Below are 13,494 nucleotides of genomic sequence, written 5' to 3'. Positions count from 1 at the left end.
TCTCTCCTGCCTCATTTCCACTCCCCTCGCCTGGTCCCTTTCTCCCTCTGCAGTTTACTCTTGACATCCCTTTCTACAGCATTTTTTTTGTTTCCACCAGTCCCTTCCCTTCTGCAGCCTTTTTTCTCTCTCCCTTCACCTCTCCAACTGCAGTTCCTTTGTTTATCTATCCACACCTTACTCTTTTTACACCTCTTTTCTTAATCTTCTATTGCTTTCTCCCCAGCTTCTGTATTACTGTGTTTCTCACGTCTTTGTATTATTCCAACCTCCCTTGCCCTCCCAAGGGTTCGAGAAGCTTACAGGTTGTACTCCAAGTTCTATACATCCCCAGTAGAGCCTTCCAATGGGATTGGCTCCACTGGGGATAGGTATTGCAGCAGTATTTTTGTTACAGATCTGAGATCATGTTCTCTTTTTCTCTTAGTTTAGTCTACTGGGAAGAAGATTGCATTCTTTCTGGAAAAAGATGCTCTTTCATTGTGAAAGTTGCATAGCATCTGGTGATAATGCAAACCCAAAGTTGAATGGCAGAAATCACAATTTGCCTAGATTTTTTAGAAACTCTGCCAGGAAAATTACTGTCTAAAGACCACAGTCTATAGGTATGATACATGATGGAGGAGTTGTATTGTTGCACCACGGGGAAGCAATGTATATACAGAATGTAGAAGGAGCATGGTTAGAGCTGTAGACTGAGAACCAGGGAAGTCAGATTTGAAATGTCATTGTTGCTTTCTTTGACCTTGTGTAAGTCACCTAACTCTGCTGTCTCAGGTGAAAACTTAGACTGTAAACTCTGTGGGGACAGATAAATACCTATGGCAGGGCCGTAGCAAGCTATATGCAGCTGGTGTGGCTGCACTGAGGTTTCCTGGGATTATCAGCTCTGCTCTGCACTGATGCTATGGTAAACTCTAGAGTAGTCTCAACTGCTAGCCTATGGAACTGTAATAGGACTTTAAATACTAAGCAAACAAAAAACTATTCCTTAAACTGCCTTTGCAAAATATGCAGAGAAACTTAAAAATAAAGACCCCGAGATTACCTATTTAACTCTCTCTACCTTTCCCTAAGTTTAAAAGCAATTTCCCAGCAAATAACTTACCAGTGAAGTTGTCCTGCTCGGAGAGTCCTCTCACAGCACCTCTTCTGGATAATTCAGGATAATTAGCAATTGTCACGAAATTCCTAGCCATCCGCCTGGGGCTACCCCACAGCCACTTAGAGGATCTATCCCCAGCACAGCACAGGTCTGCCTGCACCTGCTGCTTGTGCTCTACACTAGCACCCTCCTCCCACCAACTGGGTTCCAACTGCCTCTGGGCGAGTCTCCCACTGTCAAATTATCCCCAGTGATTCCTAGGTTACTGGGGCCACACTCCCAGTGTCCCACAGTTCCTAGAAAGCACCCACAGACCCAACACACAAACCACCAGGGTTCTTAGTCAATCAAGACAAGCAGAGGCAATAAACTAAAAATGTTTGTTATGAAAAATTAGAACAATGAACAGAAAAGGTGCAATCAGCAAGACAATAACAGGTAACTGAAATATGGATCAATTATAACATTTTCTAAACATTTGTTTACTATTAAATAGTACCTGGGGAGATCAGGACATATAGCTGAAGTAGCTGGCCACATCAATGCAGGTTACCTCTTATCTGTGTTATGAAATTTAATGTTCAAGATTCAATGATAGTTAATTTAGAAAAATATATGGATAAGGTGTATTCTCAAATGATATCTAGTCAAGTGGCAACTGCAGCCATGGTGAAAGATAATCTTGCTCTACACCTCCATAATGAGTCTCTTGAATTTATCAAGAGCATATAATTTGAGATTGCTTAAATTTCCTTGTACCTATTTTTTTGGCATCAGTAGAGGTTTTAAAAATTTATATGAAGGAAATATTGCAATTACCTTTAGATACTGTGATTGTTAATAACATATTATTTGCCTAGGTCCTCTAAGGTGCTAAGTAATGAAGAAGGATCTTGCGATATTTTGAATTTGCCAGAGAGTTCATATATCTAAATTCCTTGAGTCATCACAGGAACCTATTACTAAGAGAGCCACACTGTTGAAATTTCCTTGTAACTGTCTGTTAACACTTGGGAATAGTTCTTATTATGGGTGGGCAATTAACACGTTAATAACGCTATTATTAATGCACCAAGTTCATTTTAACACCACAACATTTTTTTTTTAATCATTCCGCCCTGTGATTACCTTTACAGCAGACCTCTGGATTTTTCTCCTTCCACACTGCCTCAAAGTCTGTCTCTTGATACTTGAGCCGCGCCACACCGTGCAGGAAGTTGGAGAAGTCTTGTGGGACTTGAAATCGTGAGACTTTCCCAAATTCCTGCACGGCGCAACTCAAGTATCTGCAGAGCCCAGCCATGCAGGGGGAGACAAAGACTTTGAGGCAGTGAGGAAGGAGAAAAATCCAGAGCTCAGCTGTAAAGGTAAGCGCAGGTGGGTGGGGATGCTGAGCTGAGCCAAGGCCCGCAGCAGCCATGCTGAGCATTGCTTGGGTGACTAGCACTATCAAGTAGTGGTGATTTCTGGATAGCTCAGTGGTTTGAGATAGGACAGGCTTTTTGCTGTCCTGTTGTCTGCGTAGCTCTCTGGTGGTGGCTGAATATCACCAATTAACTCTGTCTTTGCTGAGAACGAACCAGTCTCCACCCTTGCACTGTTTGCATGGTACATGCATGCCTGTTTTCCCCATAGATACCTGAATTTCATATAGCATTCCCAAATGGAATCTTTTATGACCCGCTCCCATAACACGTTTTCCCTTCTACAATTGTATCAGTAGATTTGAAAATCAATGGCAAGTACATTCAGGATCAGAAACTTCTTCACAAGTTGCAGAAATATATTTTGCTGTTTATTTTTGTTTTTCATTTTTATTCCTTCTCATTGCATTTCACTTCAGTTTCAATATTACATGTTGTAAAGGCATATGACACTTTTGAAAGTTTGTTACATTTTATTGGAATTCTACATTATGGGCCAAAATGTATGCCTTTTTAATCGTTGCCCATCCTTAGTTCTTATATTTTCTTAGATCCAACTCATTTGGTAACATTTTTGTTAGAAAAGGAAAAGTTGAAATTTCTTATTTTTTGTTTTACAATGGCAGGTAAATAGGGTTTACATAATATTTGTTTCTCGCTATGCATATTTTGGATTGGTATCTATGACTTATATGTGTTGCTTGTTGCTCATTTGGCTGTCCGTAATGTGGACTGGTATGTGTTGCATTTTCTCATATTTTATTTGCATGTTTGTGTTTTTTTTATGAATGTAAATTGACAATTTCAATAATAAATACAAACAAGCAGGGGAACCAAAGGTCTAGTGATATATGTAAAATAACTGGAATTTATTCTACAGATCAAAAAATTAAAAGGTGAATAGTCCATACTACTACCATCAATCATTGAAGAAAACTTAAATTAGATATTGATTGTGCCCGGTCTTACTACCATAGAAAGAACCAGACTGGAGGTGTAATATGGTGTTAATGATAACTTTCATATCTATGCCAGTTCAACCAAGCTGAATAGTATTATCACATAAATGTGTTCTGTAATCTAAATTAGAATTTTTCTTTTTCTTTTTTTTTCCTTGTAGTGTGGGAAGTTCATTTCCACCCTTCAAACCCAGATCATCTGTTTACATGTTCTGAGAATGGATCTTTATGGCACTGGAATGCTTCAAGTGATATGGCTGAAAAACCATCTTTTCTTCAACTAGGTAAGAAAGAGTCTGCATATGCATATAGTACATTCAAGAAACAAGAGAGGTGAAGATCCATACCCAAGAGATCCAAGGAAAAATAGAAGATCCAGGAACCAATAAAGGGTCTTTATTGATCCATAAACCAGATTCCCAACACGGCCATGTTTCGATATGTCGGGGTGAAGCTGTAACATTTAGAAATATAAAAACATAAAAATAATGCAAAATCTAGATTACATATATTACGTAAGAATAACTTATAATTAAGCTTGCGCTTATTAAAATATACACACACCAAATTTAAATAAAGAAATCACACAAATCCTATCATGACAGCTATGGTAACCACAATCAGCATCAGAAAAAACAGGATAATACTATTCAGAGCAAGAACACAGCAGAAGCCAACAGGGTAGCAAATGACCAATTTAGTTTAATTTTATGTCCCCCCCCCCCCCCCCCCCCCCCAAAAAAAAAATCCCTTAAAACAAAGAGCAGTGTCCCTAAAAAACAGATTAAAATTCACCCATTCAAGATATGACACTGGGCAACAGAGGACAAAATATGCCCAGTAATGTATAAACTGTCTCTACACAGAGAATAAAGAAATCATGGCAGATCTCCAGTGAGCCAACATAGGTGCTTCCAAAGATAGCCAATAAGACAAAATAGTCTTTTTTACCCAGCAGGATAGTTATTGTCAAAAAACCCCTTAAGACCTTTCGGGGCTGGTGACAGTCATATATATGAACAAGTTTGTGTTAGTGATTTGGTATATTTATTTTACATATAAGGCTACAGTACATATTTCTACATAAGAAGCCTCTTTTTGACATTTCTTTGAAAAACTTTGGTAGTTTATGAAGTATCAGGTGAGATTCACCGTACCTTAACTTTACTTTGAGTATATATGATGGCTTTCCTGGTCCTGTTTAGTCATGATGAGGCATATTTTCAAAGCACTTAGCCTCCCAATGTTCCATAGAAACCTATGGAACTTAGCCTCCCAAAGTGCTTTGAAAATATGCCTCGATATATACTACATTTTTATGTATATTTTAATTATAATCCTTTTGATTAATTTATAGGAGTAAATATAGAACCATTATCAATTGATGTTTTTTTTCATATAAATTTTATTGAATTTTATAAGAATGCAAATTGTAAATTGACAATGAACAGAAACTGAATGTCAAAAATCGAACAAGTATCGCAAACAGCGAAAACGTTAAACTTTCAACAATAACTACAATTACACGAATACATGGGCAGTGTGTATTTAAAAATTAAGAAAAGGGTAGAGATTGAGAGTATTTAGAAAGAAACTCATCAAATTTATGCTTACGTTTGCAGTTTAAAACAATAGAATTTGTAGTATCTTCATATTTTCTGTATTGCAAAACCAAATTTCACTGTAGGATGACAGAGATGAGAGTTGTCTTTTCCAGTGCTGGATAAGTTTTAAAGCAATGGATATTAAAAAAAAAAAAAAAAAATCAAACAGAACAGCATCCTCATCTGAAAGATTACTTGTGATATCATTTTCTAGGTGATATTCTTAAACAATAGTCTCTGATTTGTAAAATTTCTTTCATTTTAAACCATGTTTCCATATCATCATGCTGATCGATCCATAGACTGGTGGGTTGTGTCCATCTACCAGCAGGTGGAGATAGAGAGCAATCCTTTTGCCTCCCTATATGTGGTCATGTGCTGCCGGAAACTCCTCAGTATGTTCTCTATCTCAGCAGGTGGTGGTCACACACAGCAGCAGCTCTGGCTAGGCCTCCAAGCCTAATTTTTAGGTTTTGTTGAGTGCCTGGGGTTGAGGGCTCTTCTTGAGCAAGTGCAAACCTGGTGGTGCCAGGTCCCTCCTTTTCTCCCCCCTCCCGCTGGCTCCGTTTAAAAAAAAAAAAAAAAATTTTGGACGTCCTTAAGGGCGTTTATTTCGACGTTTATTTAAACGTTTATTGCAGCTACTCACTGGGACACCAGGTCGTTACAGCTCGGAGCGGAAAGCAGGTAATTTTACCTTTTTGTAGCGGGCAGGGGGTTCCCCAATTGATCTCCACGTGGCTGATGGCGTCGGAGGGCGAGGGCGCAAAGAATTGCTCCCCGGACCGCGGGTGCGCGTCTAGCGGGGATGCGGGGGTTTTAAAGTCTGATTCGCCCTTGTTGGGTGTCAGTTTGGAGGCCGGTCAGTGTCCCGGTTCTTCCTCCGGTGCGGCGGTTTTTCCCGCCATAAACGCCCATCCCCTGCTGCTTGCCTCCACCATCTTGGATTCCCGCTCGGATGGAGCAGATGACCCCTCTGCAGCGCGGATCTTTCGCTCAGAGGACTTGCCCAACCTGTTAATGCAGGCCATGAGCATTTTGAAGATTTCCTCTCCAGAGGACGTCTCTCCCTCAGCCCCTGTTGGCTCCGCCATTATGCTGGGGACGAAGCGCCCGCCTAGAACCTTCCACGTGCATGATGCCATGCGCACCTTGATTTCGGCTCAATGGGATGTCCCGGAAGCGAGCCTCAAAGTGGCTAGGGCTATGTCCCGCCTCTATCCTTTGCCTGAAAGTGAACGGGAGACCTTTCTTTGGCCTACCGTGGATTCTTTAATCACTGCGGTGACTAAGAAAACGGCGTTGCCGGTGGAAGGTGGCACGGCCCTAAAGGACGCCCAAGACAGAAGATTGGAGGCGGCCTTAAAGGTCGTCCTTCGAGGCGGCTGCTTTAAGTTTGCAGACCTCAGTTTGTGGCTCCTATGTGGCCAGGGCGTGCCTGACGATTGTGCAGCGGGCTTCCCCCTCGGATCCTTCCTTGAGGGCTGACTGGCCCGCCCTGGAATCGGGCCTGGCTTATTTGGCAGACTTACTGTATGACGTCTTGAGAGCCTCGGCTAAAGGTATGGCTCAGACAGTCTCTGCGCAGCGGTGGCTTTGGCTGAAGCATTGGTCTGCTGACCACGCATCTAAGTCCCGCCTGGCTAAGTTGCCTTTTAAAGGCAAGCTGCTCTTTGGGGTCGAGCTGGACAAAATTGTGACCGATCTCGGCACGTCTAAGGGCAAGAGGTTACCAGAGGTCAGGGCTCGGGCCAGTGGTGCTCGCCCTGGTAACTCCAGAGGACGGTTTCAGGAAGCCCGTCGGTACCGCCCGGGCAAGTCGGGCTCCTCTGCCCCCTCTTACTTCAAAAGGAACTTCTCCCCCAAGCAGCATTCCTTTCGCAGAGACCGCCATCCCGGAGGTGCGTCCTCCGGTCCTCCCCCAGGGTCTCGTACCCAATGACGGGGCCCTGGTCCATGGCCCAGTGCAGATTGGAGGACGCCTGTCCTCGTTTCTGGGCGAGTGGACCAGAGTAACTTCAGACGCTTGGGTTCTGGAAGTCATCAGAGACGGCTACAAGCTAGAGTTCTGCCGACCCTTAAGAGACGGGTTTGTACTCTCTCCCTGCAAGTCTCTGGTCAAAGCTGTGGCAGTGCAGCAGACCTTGGACAACCTGATATGCCTGGGTGCGGTCGTTCCGGTGCCAGAAAGTCAGATTGGCAAGGGACGTTACTCCATTTACTTTGTGGTACCAAAGAAAGGAGGTTCTGTCCGGCCTATCCTCGACCTCAAAGGGGTCAATCGGGCCTTGAAAGTGTGGCACTTTCACATGGAGACTCTCCGCTCTGTTATAGCGGCAGTGAAGGCAGGGGAGTTCTCGACTTCCTTGGACATCAAGGAAGCGTACCTGCATATTCCCATCTGGCCTCCTCATCAACGCTTTCTGCGTTTTGCAGTCCTGGGCCGTCACTTCCAGTTCAGAGCCCTCCCTTTCGGGTTGGCTACTGCTCCGCGGACCTTCTCCAAAGTAATGGTGGTCATCGCGGCCTTCCTGCGAAAGGAAGGAGTACAAGTCCATCCTTATCTGGACGACTGGTTGATCCGAGCCCCCTCTTATGCAGTGTGCGGCAAAGCTGTTGACCGGGTGATTGCTCTTTTGAGCTCCCTGGGGTGGATCATCAACTGGGAGAAGAGCCAGCTGCGCCCGACTCAGTCCCTGGAGTATCTGGGAGTTCGATTCGACACCCAAGTGGGCAGAGTGTTCCTGCCAGACAATCGGATTGTCAAACTTCAGGCTCAGATGGACCAGTTCCTAGTAGCCTCTCCTCTTCGGGCTTGGGACTATGTGCAGCTGTTGGGCTCTATGACGGCCACGATGGAAGTAGTGCCCTGGGCCAGGGCTCATATGAGACCACTACAACACTCTCTGCTGCAGCGCTGGACTCCGGTGTCGGAGGATTATGCTGTGCGCCTTCCCTTGGACCCAGCAGTGCGCAAGGCGCTGAGCTGGTGGCTGCAGACAGACAAGTTGTCTGCAGGAATGCCTCTGGTGACCCCGGAGTGGATTGTCGTCACGACGGACGCCTCTTTGTCGGGCTGGGGAGCCCACTGCTTGGGAAGGACAGCGCAGGGGCTCTGGTCTCCTGCAGAGGCAAAGTGGTCTATCAACCTCCTGGAACTCAGAGCCATTCGGTTGGCGCTTTTGGAGTTCATCCCGGTACTGGCGTTGAAGCCAGTACGGGTCCTGTCGGACAATGCCACGGCTGTGGCCTATGTCAACCGCCAGGGAGGTACCAAGAGCGCCCCTCTAGCCAAGGAGGCCATGAATCTATGCCAGTGGGCGGAAGCGAACCTGGAACAGCTGTCAGCGGCCCACATTGCCGGAGTCATGAATGTCAAGGCAGACTTTCTCAGTCGCCATACCTTGGATCCCGGAGAGTGGCAGCTATCTGCTCAGGCGTTCTTGGACATCACGAAGTGCTGGGGCCAGCCGAGCCTAGATCTGATGGCGTCATCGGCCAATTGCCAAGTGCCGCGCTTTTTCAGCAGAGGACGGGACCCTCGATCCCTGGGAGTAGATGCTCTTCTCCAACAGTGGCCGACACAGGAGCTTCTCTATGTGTTCCCGCCCTGGCCCATGTTGGGCAGGGTGCTAGACCGGGTGGCAAAGCATCCGGGCCGGATAATCCTGGTGGGTCCGGACTGGCCCAGATGTCACTGGTATGCGGACTTGATCAGGCTCTCAGTGGACGATCCTCTGCGGCTGCCAGTGGAGCAGGGCCTGTTGATCAGGGTCCCGTGGTGATGGAGGATCCCTCCCCCTTTGGTCTTACGGCCTGGCTATTGAGCGGCAGCGTCTGAGAAAGAAGGGCTTCTCAGACAAGGTCATCGCCACTATGCTGAGAGCGAGGAAGCGCTCTACTTCTACTGCTTACGCCAGAGTTTGGCGTACCTTTGCAGCGTGGTGTGAAGCAGGCTCACTTTCTCCCTTCACTGCTCCAATTTCTTCAGTGTTGGCGTTCCTGCAAGAAGGTCTGGAGAAAGGCCTGTCGCTCAGTTCCCTTAAAGTCCAGGTAGCGGCTCTGGCTTGCTTCAGGGGCCGCCTGAAGGGTGCTTCCCTGGCTTCGCAGCCAGATGTGGTGCGCTTTCTCAAGGGAGTTAATCACCTGCGCCCTCCTCTGCACTCAGTGGTGCCTGCGTGGAATCTCAACCTGGTGCTACGAGCCTTGCAGAAGCCGCCTTTTGAACCCTTGTCAAGGGCATCTCTGAAAGACCTGACGTTGAAAGCAGTCTTTTTGGTGGCTATCACTTCAGCCAGAAGAGTTTCCGAGCTCCAGGCACTCTCATGTCGAGAGCCCTTTCTGCAGTTCACTGAGGCAGGAGTGTCTATTCGCAAAGTGCCTTCCTTCCTGCCCAAGATTGTTTCTCGCTTCCATGTGAATCAGCAGCTCTGTCTCCCTTCCTTTCGTAGGGAGGACTACCCAGAGGAATACTCTGCTCTCAAATATCTGGATGTGAGACGAGTCATCATCAGATACTTGGAAGTGACCAATGCTTTCCGGAAGTCGGATCATCTGTTTGTCCTGTTTGCAGGTCCTCGTAAGGGTCTGCAGGCTGCTAAGCCTACAGTGGCAAGATGGGTCAAGGAAGCCATTGCAGCGGCTTATGTGGCCGCGGGGAAGGTGCCGCCTATCCAGCTGAAGGCTCACTCCACTAGAGCTCAGGCAGCCTCGATGGCAGAGGCCGGGTCCGTCTCCTTGGAAGAGATTTGCAAGGCGGCAACTTGGGCATCGGCCCATACCTTCTCCAGGCATTACCGCTTGACTGTGGCTGCTCGGGCGGAGGCCCGGTTTGGAGCTTCAGTGTTGCGGTCAGGGATTTCTATGTCCCGCCCTGGGTGAGTACTGCTTCGGTACATCCCACCAGTCTATGGATTGATCAGCATGATGATATGGAAGGTAAAATTATGTATCATACCTGATAATTTTCTTTCCATTAATCATAGCTGATCAATCCATAGCCCCTCCCAGATATCTGTATTGTTTATATTCTGGTTGCATTTCAGGTTCAAGTTTAGTCTTCAGTTCCTGTTCAGGAGGACTTCGTGTTCAAGTTTTTCAATGGATTCTTCAAGAGTTGAGACGAATTTGTGTTACAGTGAGCTGCTGCATTCCTCTCCCCTCCGTTTTACGGGGCTGGATTGAGACTTAAATTCTGCCGGCGCTCCCTCCCGCTTTGTGCGGCAGTAGGGCAGCTTTGTACCCCTCCCGCTTCGGCGGTGTTAGGGTCAGTCAGCTCCTCCTGCGGTTGCGGTTGCAGGATAAGCCAGATCCCCCCGCTTCGGCGGGTGTGGTGTCCCTCCCCCGCTCCGCGGGGATGAGCTGGACGGATTCCCCTCCCCCACTTGTGTGGGGATGAGCTGGGTTAATTCCCCTCCCCCGTTTCGGCGGTGGTGAGCTGGGCAGAGTGTCCCTTTGTGGGTGTAATTCTCTAAGTGCTGAGTCCTGCGGATGGAGCTTGGATATCGACATACTGAGTAGTTTCCGGCAGCACATGACCACATATAGGGAGGCAAAAGGATTGCTCTCTATCTCCACCTGCTGGTAGATGGACACAACCCACCAGTCTATGGATTGATCAGCTATGATTAATGGAAAGAAAATTATCAGGTATGATACATAATTTTACCATCAGACCAGTATGAATAAACATTTGTACAATCAAAAAGCAGATACTAGTGCTACTACTTATCATTTCTATAGCGCTACTAGATAAGAAGCTCAGTCTTGGTCATGTTTAGTTTCAGCTGGCGGTGAGACATCCAGGTAGAAATGTCAGACAGGCAGGCTGATACTTGGGCCTGGATTCCTGCTGAAATTTCAGGTGTGAAGAGGTAGATCTGGAAGTCATCAGTATATAGGTGATACTGGGAACCATGGGATGAGATCAGAGCACCAAGGGAAAAAGTATACATGGAGCAAAGAAGAGGTCCCAAGACAGAACCCTGAGGTACTCCAACTGATAGAGAGGTAGAAGTGGAGGAGGATCCACCAGAGCATACTAGAAGTGTAATGGGAGAGATAAGAAGAAAACCAGGAAAGCCCTGAAATCCAAGTGCGGATAGCATATCAAGGAGCAGGCGGTGATCAACAGTGTCAAAAGCAGCAGATAGATTGAGAAGGATTAGGTTAAAATAGAGACCTTTAGAGCTGGCCAGAACAGGTCACTGGGGAGACTTTAGCAAGGGCTGTTTCCATTGAATGAAGAGGGCAAAACCCAGATTGAAGTTGATCAATAATAGCTTGAGATGAAAGAAAGTCAAGACAACGGTGTTGAATAGCATGTTCAAGTATCTTGGATAGGAATGGAAGGAGAGAGATGGGGTGATAGTTGGAAGGACAGGTAGGATCCTATGAAGGTTTTTTAAGGAGTGGTGTAACTACAGCATGTTTGAAGGCATCAGGAACAGCTGCAGTGGAAAGTGAAAGATTGAGGATATTACAGATAGAAGGGATGACAGTAGGAGAGAGAGTGCTAAGTAGATGGGTGGAAATAGGATCAAAGGAACACGTAGTTAGTTTGGAGGAGGAAAGAAAATGTGCGGTTTCCTCTTCAGTGATTTCAGAAAAGGAAGAAAAGCAAGCAGGTGTTGAAGGAGAGTTCAGAGAATGAACTGGAGATAGGAGCAAAAGTCATTTTGATGGTTTCTAATCTGCCCCACCAACTAAGAAATAAGGGAGACCATTTATTAGTTAAAATTTTTGGAGATGATAATAGAATACAAGCTATGACCAGGGTGGATCAGGTTCTGCAGTCTTTTGGCTGGGTTCTCAATTTTGACAAGAGCAATTTGATTCCCTTCTAGTCCCTGGCGTATTTTGGAGTCCAGTTTGACACTGCATAGGGAAAGTTTTGTCTCCAAGAACACACAGGATGCACGAGCTCCAAGCCCAAGTCAGCAACTTGTTACAGTAGCAGAGTCCAGTAGCCTAGTACTATACGCAAGCCCTTAGCAGCAACCTTGGAGGTAGTACTCTGGACTGGAGTACATACGAGAGCTTTCTATGAGTCACTGCTTAGCCACTGATCTCCTTTCTCCAGGATTACAAATGTCAACTCTTGTGGACTGCGCCAGTGAGATATAGTATGGCCCGGTGGTTGAAGTCCAAAATTATGTTACAAGAAATTGGCTCACAGTCACGATGGAATTCAACCTTGCATGATATAGAACACATTGTCAAATCAGAGTGGCCCAGGGTAAGTGGATGCCAACAGAGCAGTTCTCATGGCCCTACTTGGCCTTTGCTCACAGTCTAGAAGGAATGCCGGTAATAGTGTTCCTCAGACAATATCACAGCAGTAGCATATATCAACAAGCAAGAAGGGACTCAAAATGCACACTTGGTCAGGGAATCATGGCTCCATTTTCTTGGGTGGAAAGTTCTCACCAATCTGTGTACAGTTCACATTGCAGGGTTGCAGAAACACTCTGGATCCAGGAGAGTGGGAACTGGGCAACAGAGTATTCCGCCACATTGTTGTACACTGGTGTCAGCCAGTTCTGAACCTGATGGCAACCAGCAAGAATCCACAACTCTTCAGCTGGAGGAAGGAGTTAGAATCAGAGGATCTGGATAGGCTAGCCCTTCTATTACCAATGGAGGATCTGCTTTGTGTTCTACTGTGGCTGTTGATAGATTACATTCTAAAACACATTGTGTCTCACCCAAGGGCACTGGTTTTGGCACCAGATTGGCCCTGAAAAGCCTGGTATTCAGATCTGATGCTGTTATAATTTGATCACCCAATCAAGCTCCCTCAGAGCAGAGGTCGTCTCTCTTATATGGCCTGGTTCAGATGGAAGGCCTGTCCCCTTTTGGTCTTACAGCCTGACTTTTGAGAGGTCAAGATTGAAGAGAGGTCAAGATTGAAGCATAAGGGTTACTCAGAAGCAGTTAATACCATTTTTCTTCAAACTAGAAAGCATTTCACTTCGACATACACTAAGATATAGAGGACATTTGAAGGGTGGTATACAGAACAGGCTGTTTCCCCCTTCTGTGCTTACTATTCATCACATTTTAGCCTTTTCTTAGGAGAGACTGGGAAAGGGACTGGCTCTGGGTTCATTGATCAAGTTGCAACATTGGCATACTTTCAGGTACACCTGGAGAACTCATCCTTAGCAAGGCATTCAGATGTGGTCTGTTTTTTTAATAGGGGTCAATTGGCTTCATTATTCCTTTCATTCAATCTTTCTGAAATGGAGTCTGAATTTGGTTCTCAAAGGGCTGTAGAGAGAACCATTTGAACCCTTGAGGAAGGCCACAGTTAAAGACCTCATCTTCAAAACAGTGTTTCTAGTCAGCCAGGAGGATTTCTGAGCTTAAGGTGCTCTCCTACAGGGATCCTTTTCTATGTT

General features: G+C 45.9%; 1 protein-coding gene across 1 annotated transcript in view; it reads left to right on the top strand.

Moving 5' to 3' along the window:
• Window positions 1-13,494, top strand: part of NUP43 (nucleoporin 43) — a 165,622-nt gene that overhangs the window by 140,337 nt on the left and 11,791 nt on the right. Inside the window, exon 7 of the mRNA XM_030198061.1 lies at window positions 3,650-3,772. Coding sequence (XP_030053921.1) covers window positions 3,650-3,772 — 123 coding nt within the window. The remainder of the gene's footprint in view (window positions 1-3,649; window positions 3,773-13,494) is intronic.

Source organism: Microcaecilia unicolor, chromosome 3 (assembly GCF_901765095.1).
Source record: "Microcaecilia unicolor chromosome 3, aMicUni1.1, whole genome shotgun sequence".
Taxonomy (NCBI): Eukaryota; Metazoa; Chordata; class Amphibia; order Gymnophiona; family Siphonopidae; genus Microcaecilia; species Microcaecilia unicolor.
Note: the sequence above shows the minus strand (reverse complement) of the source record. Positions and strands in the feature narration are given on the sequence as shown.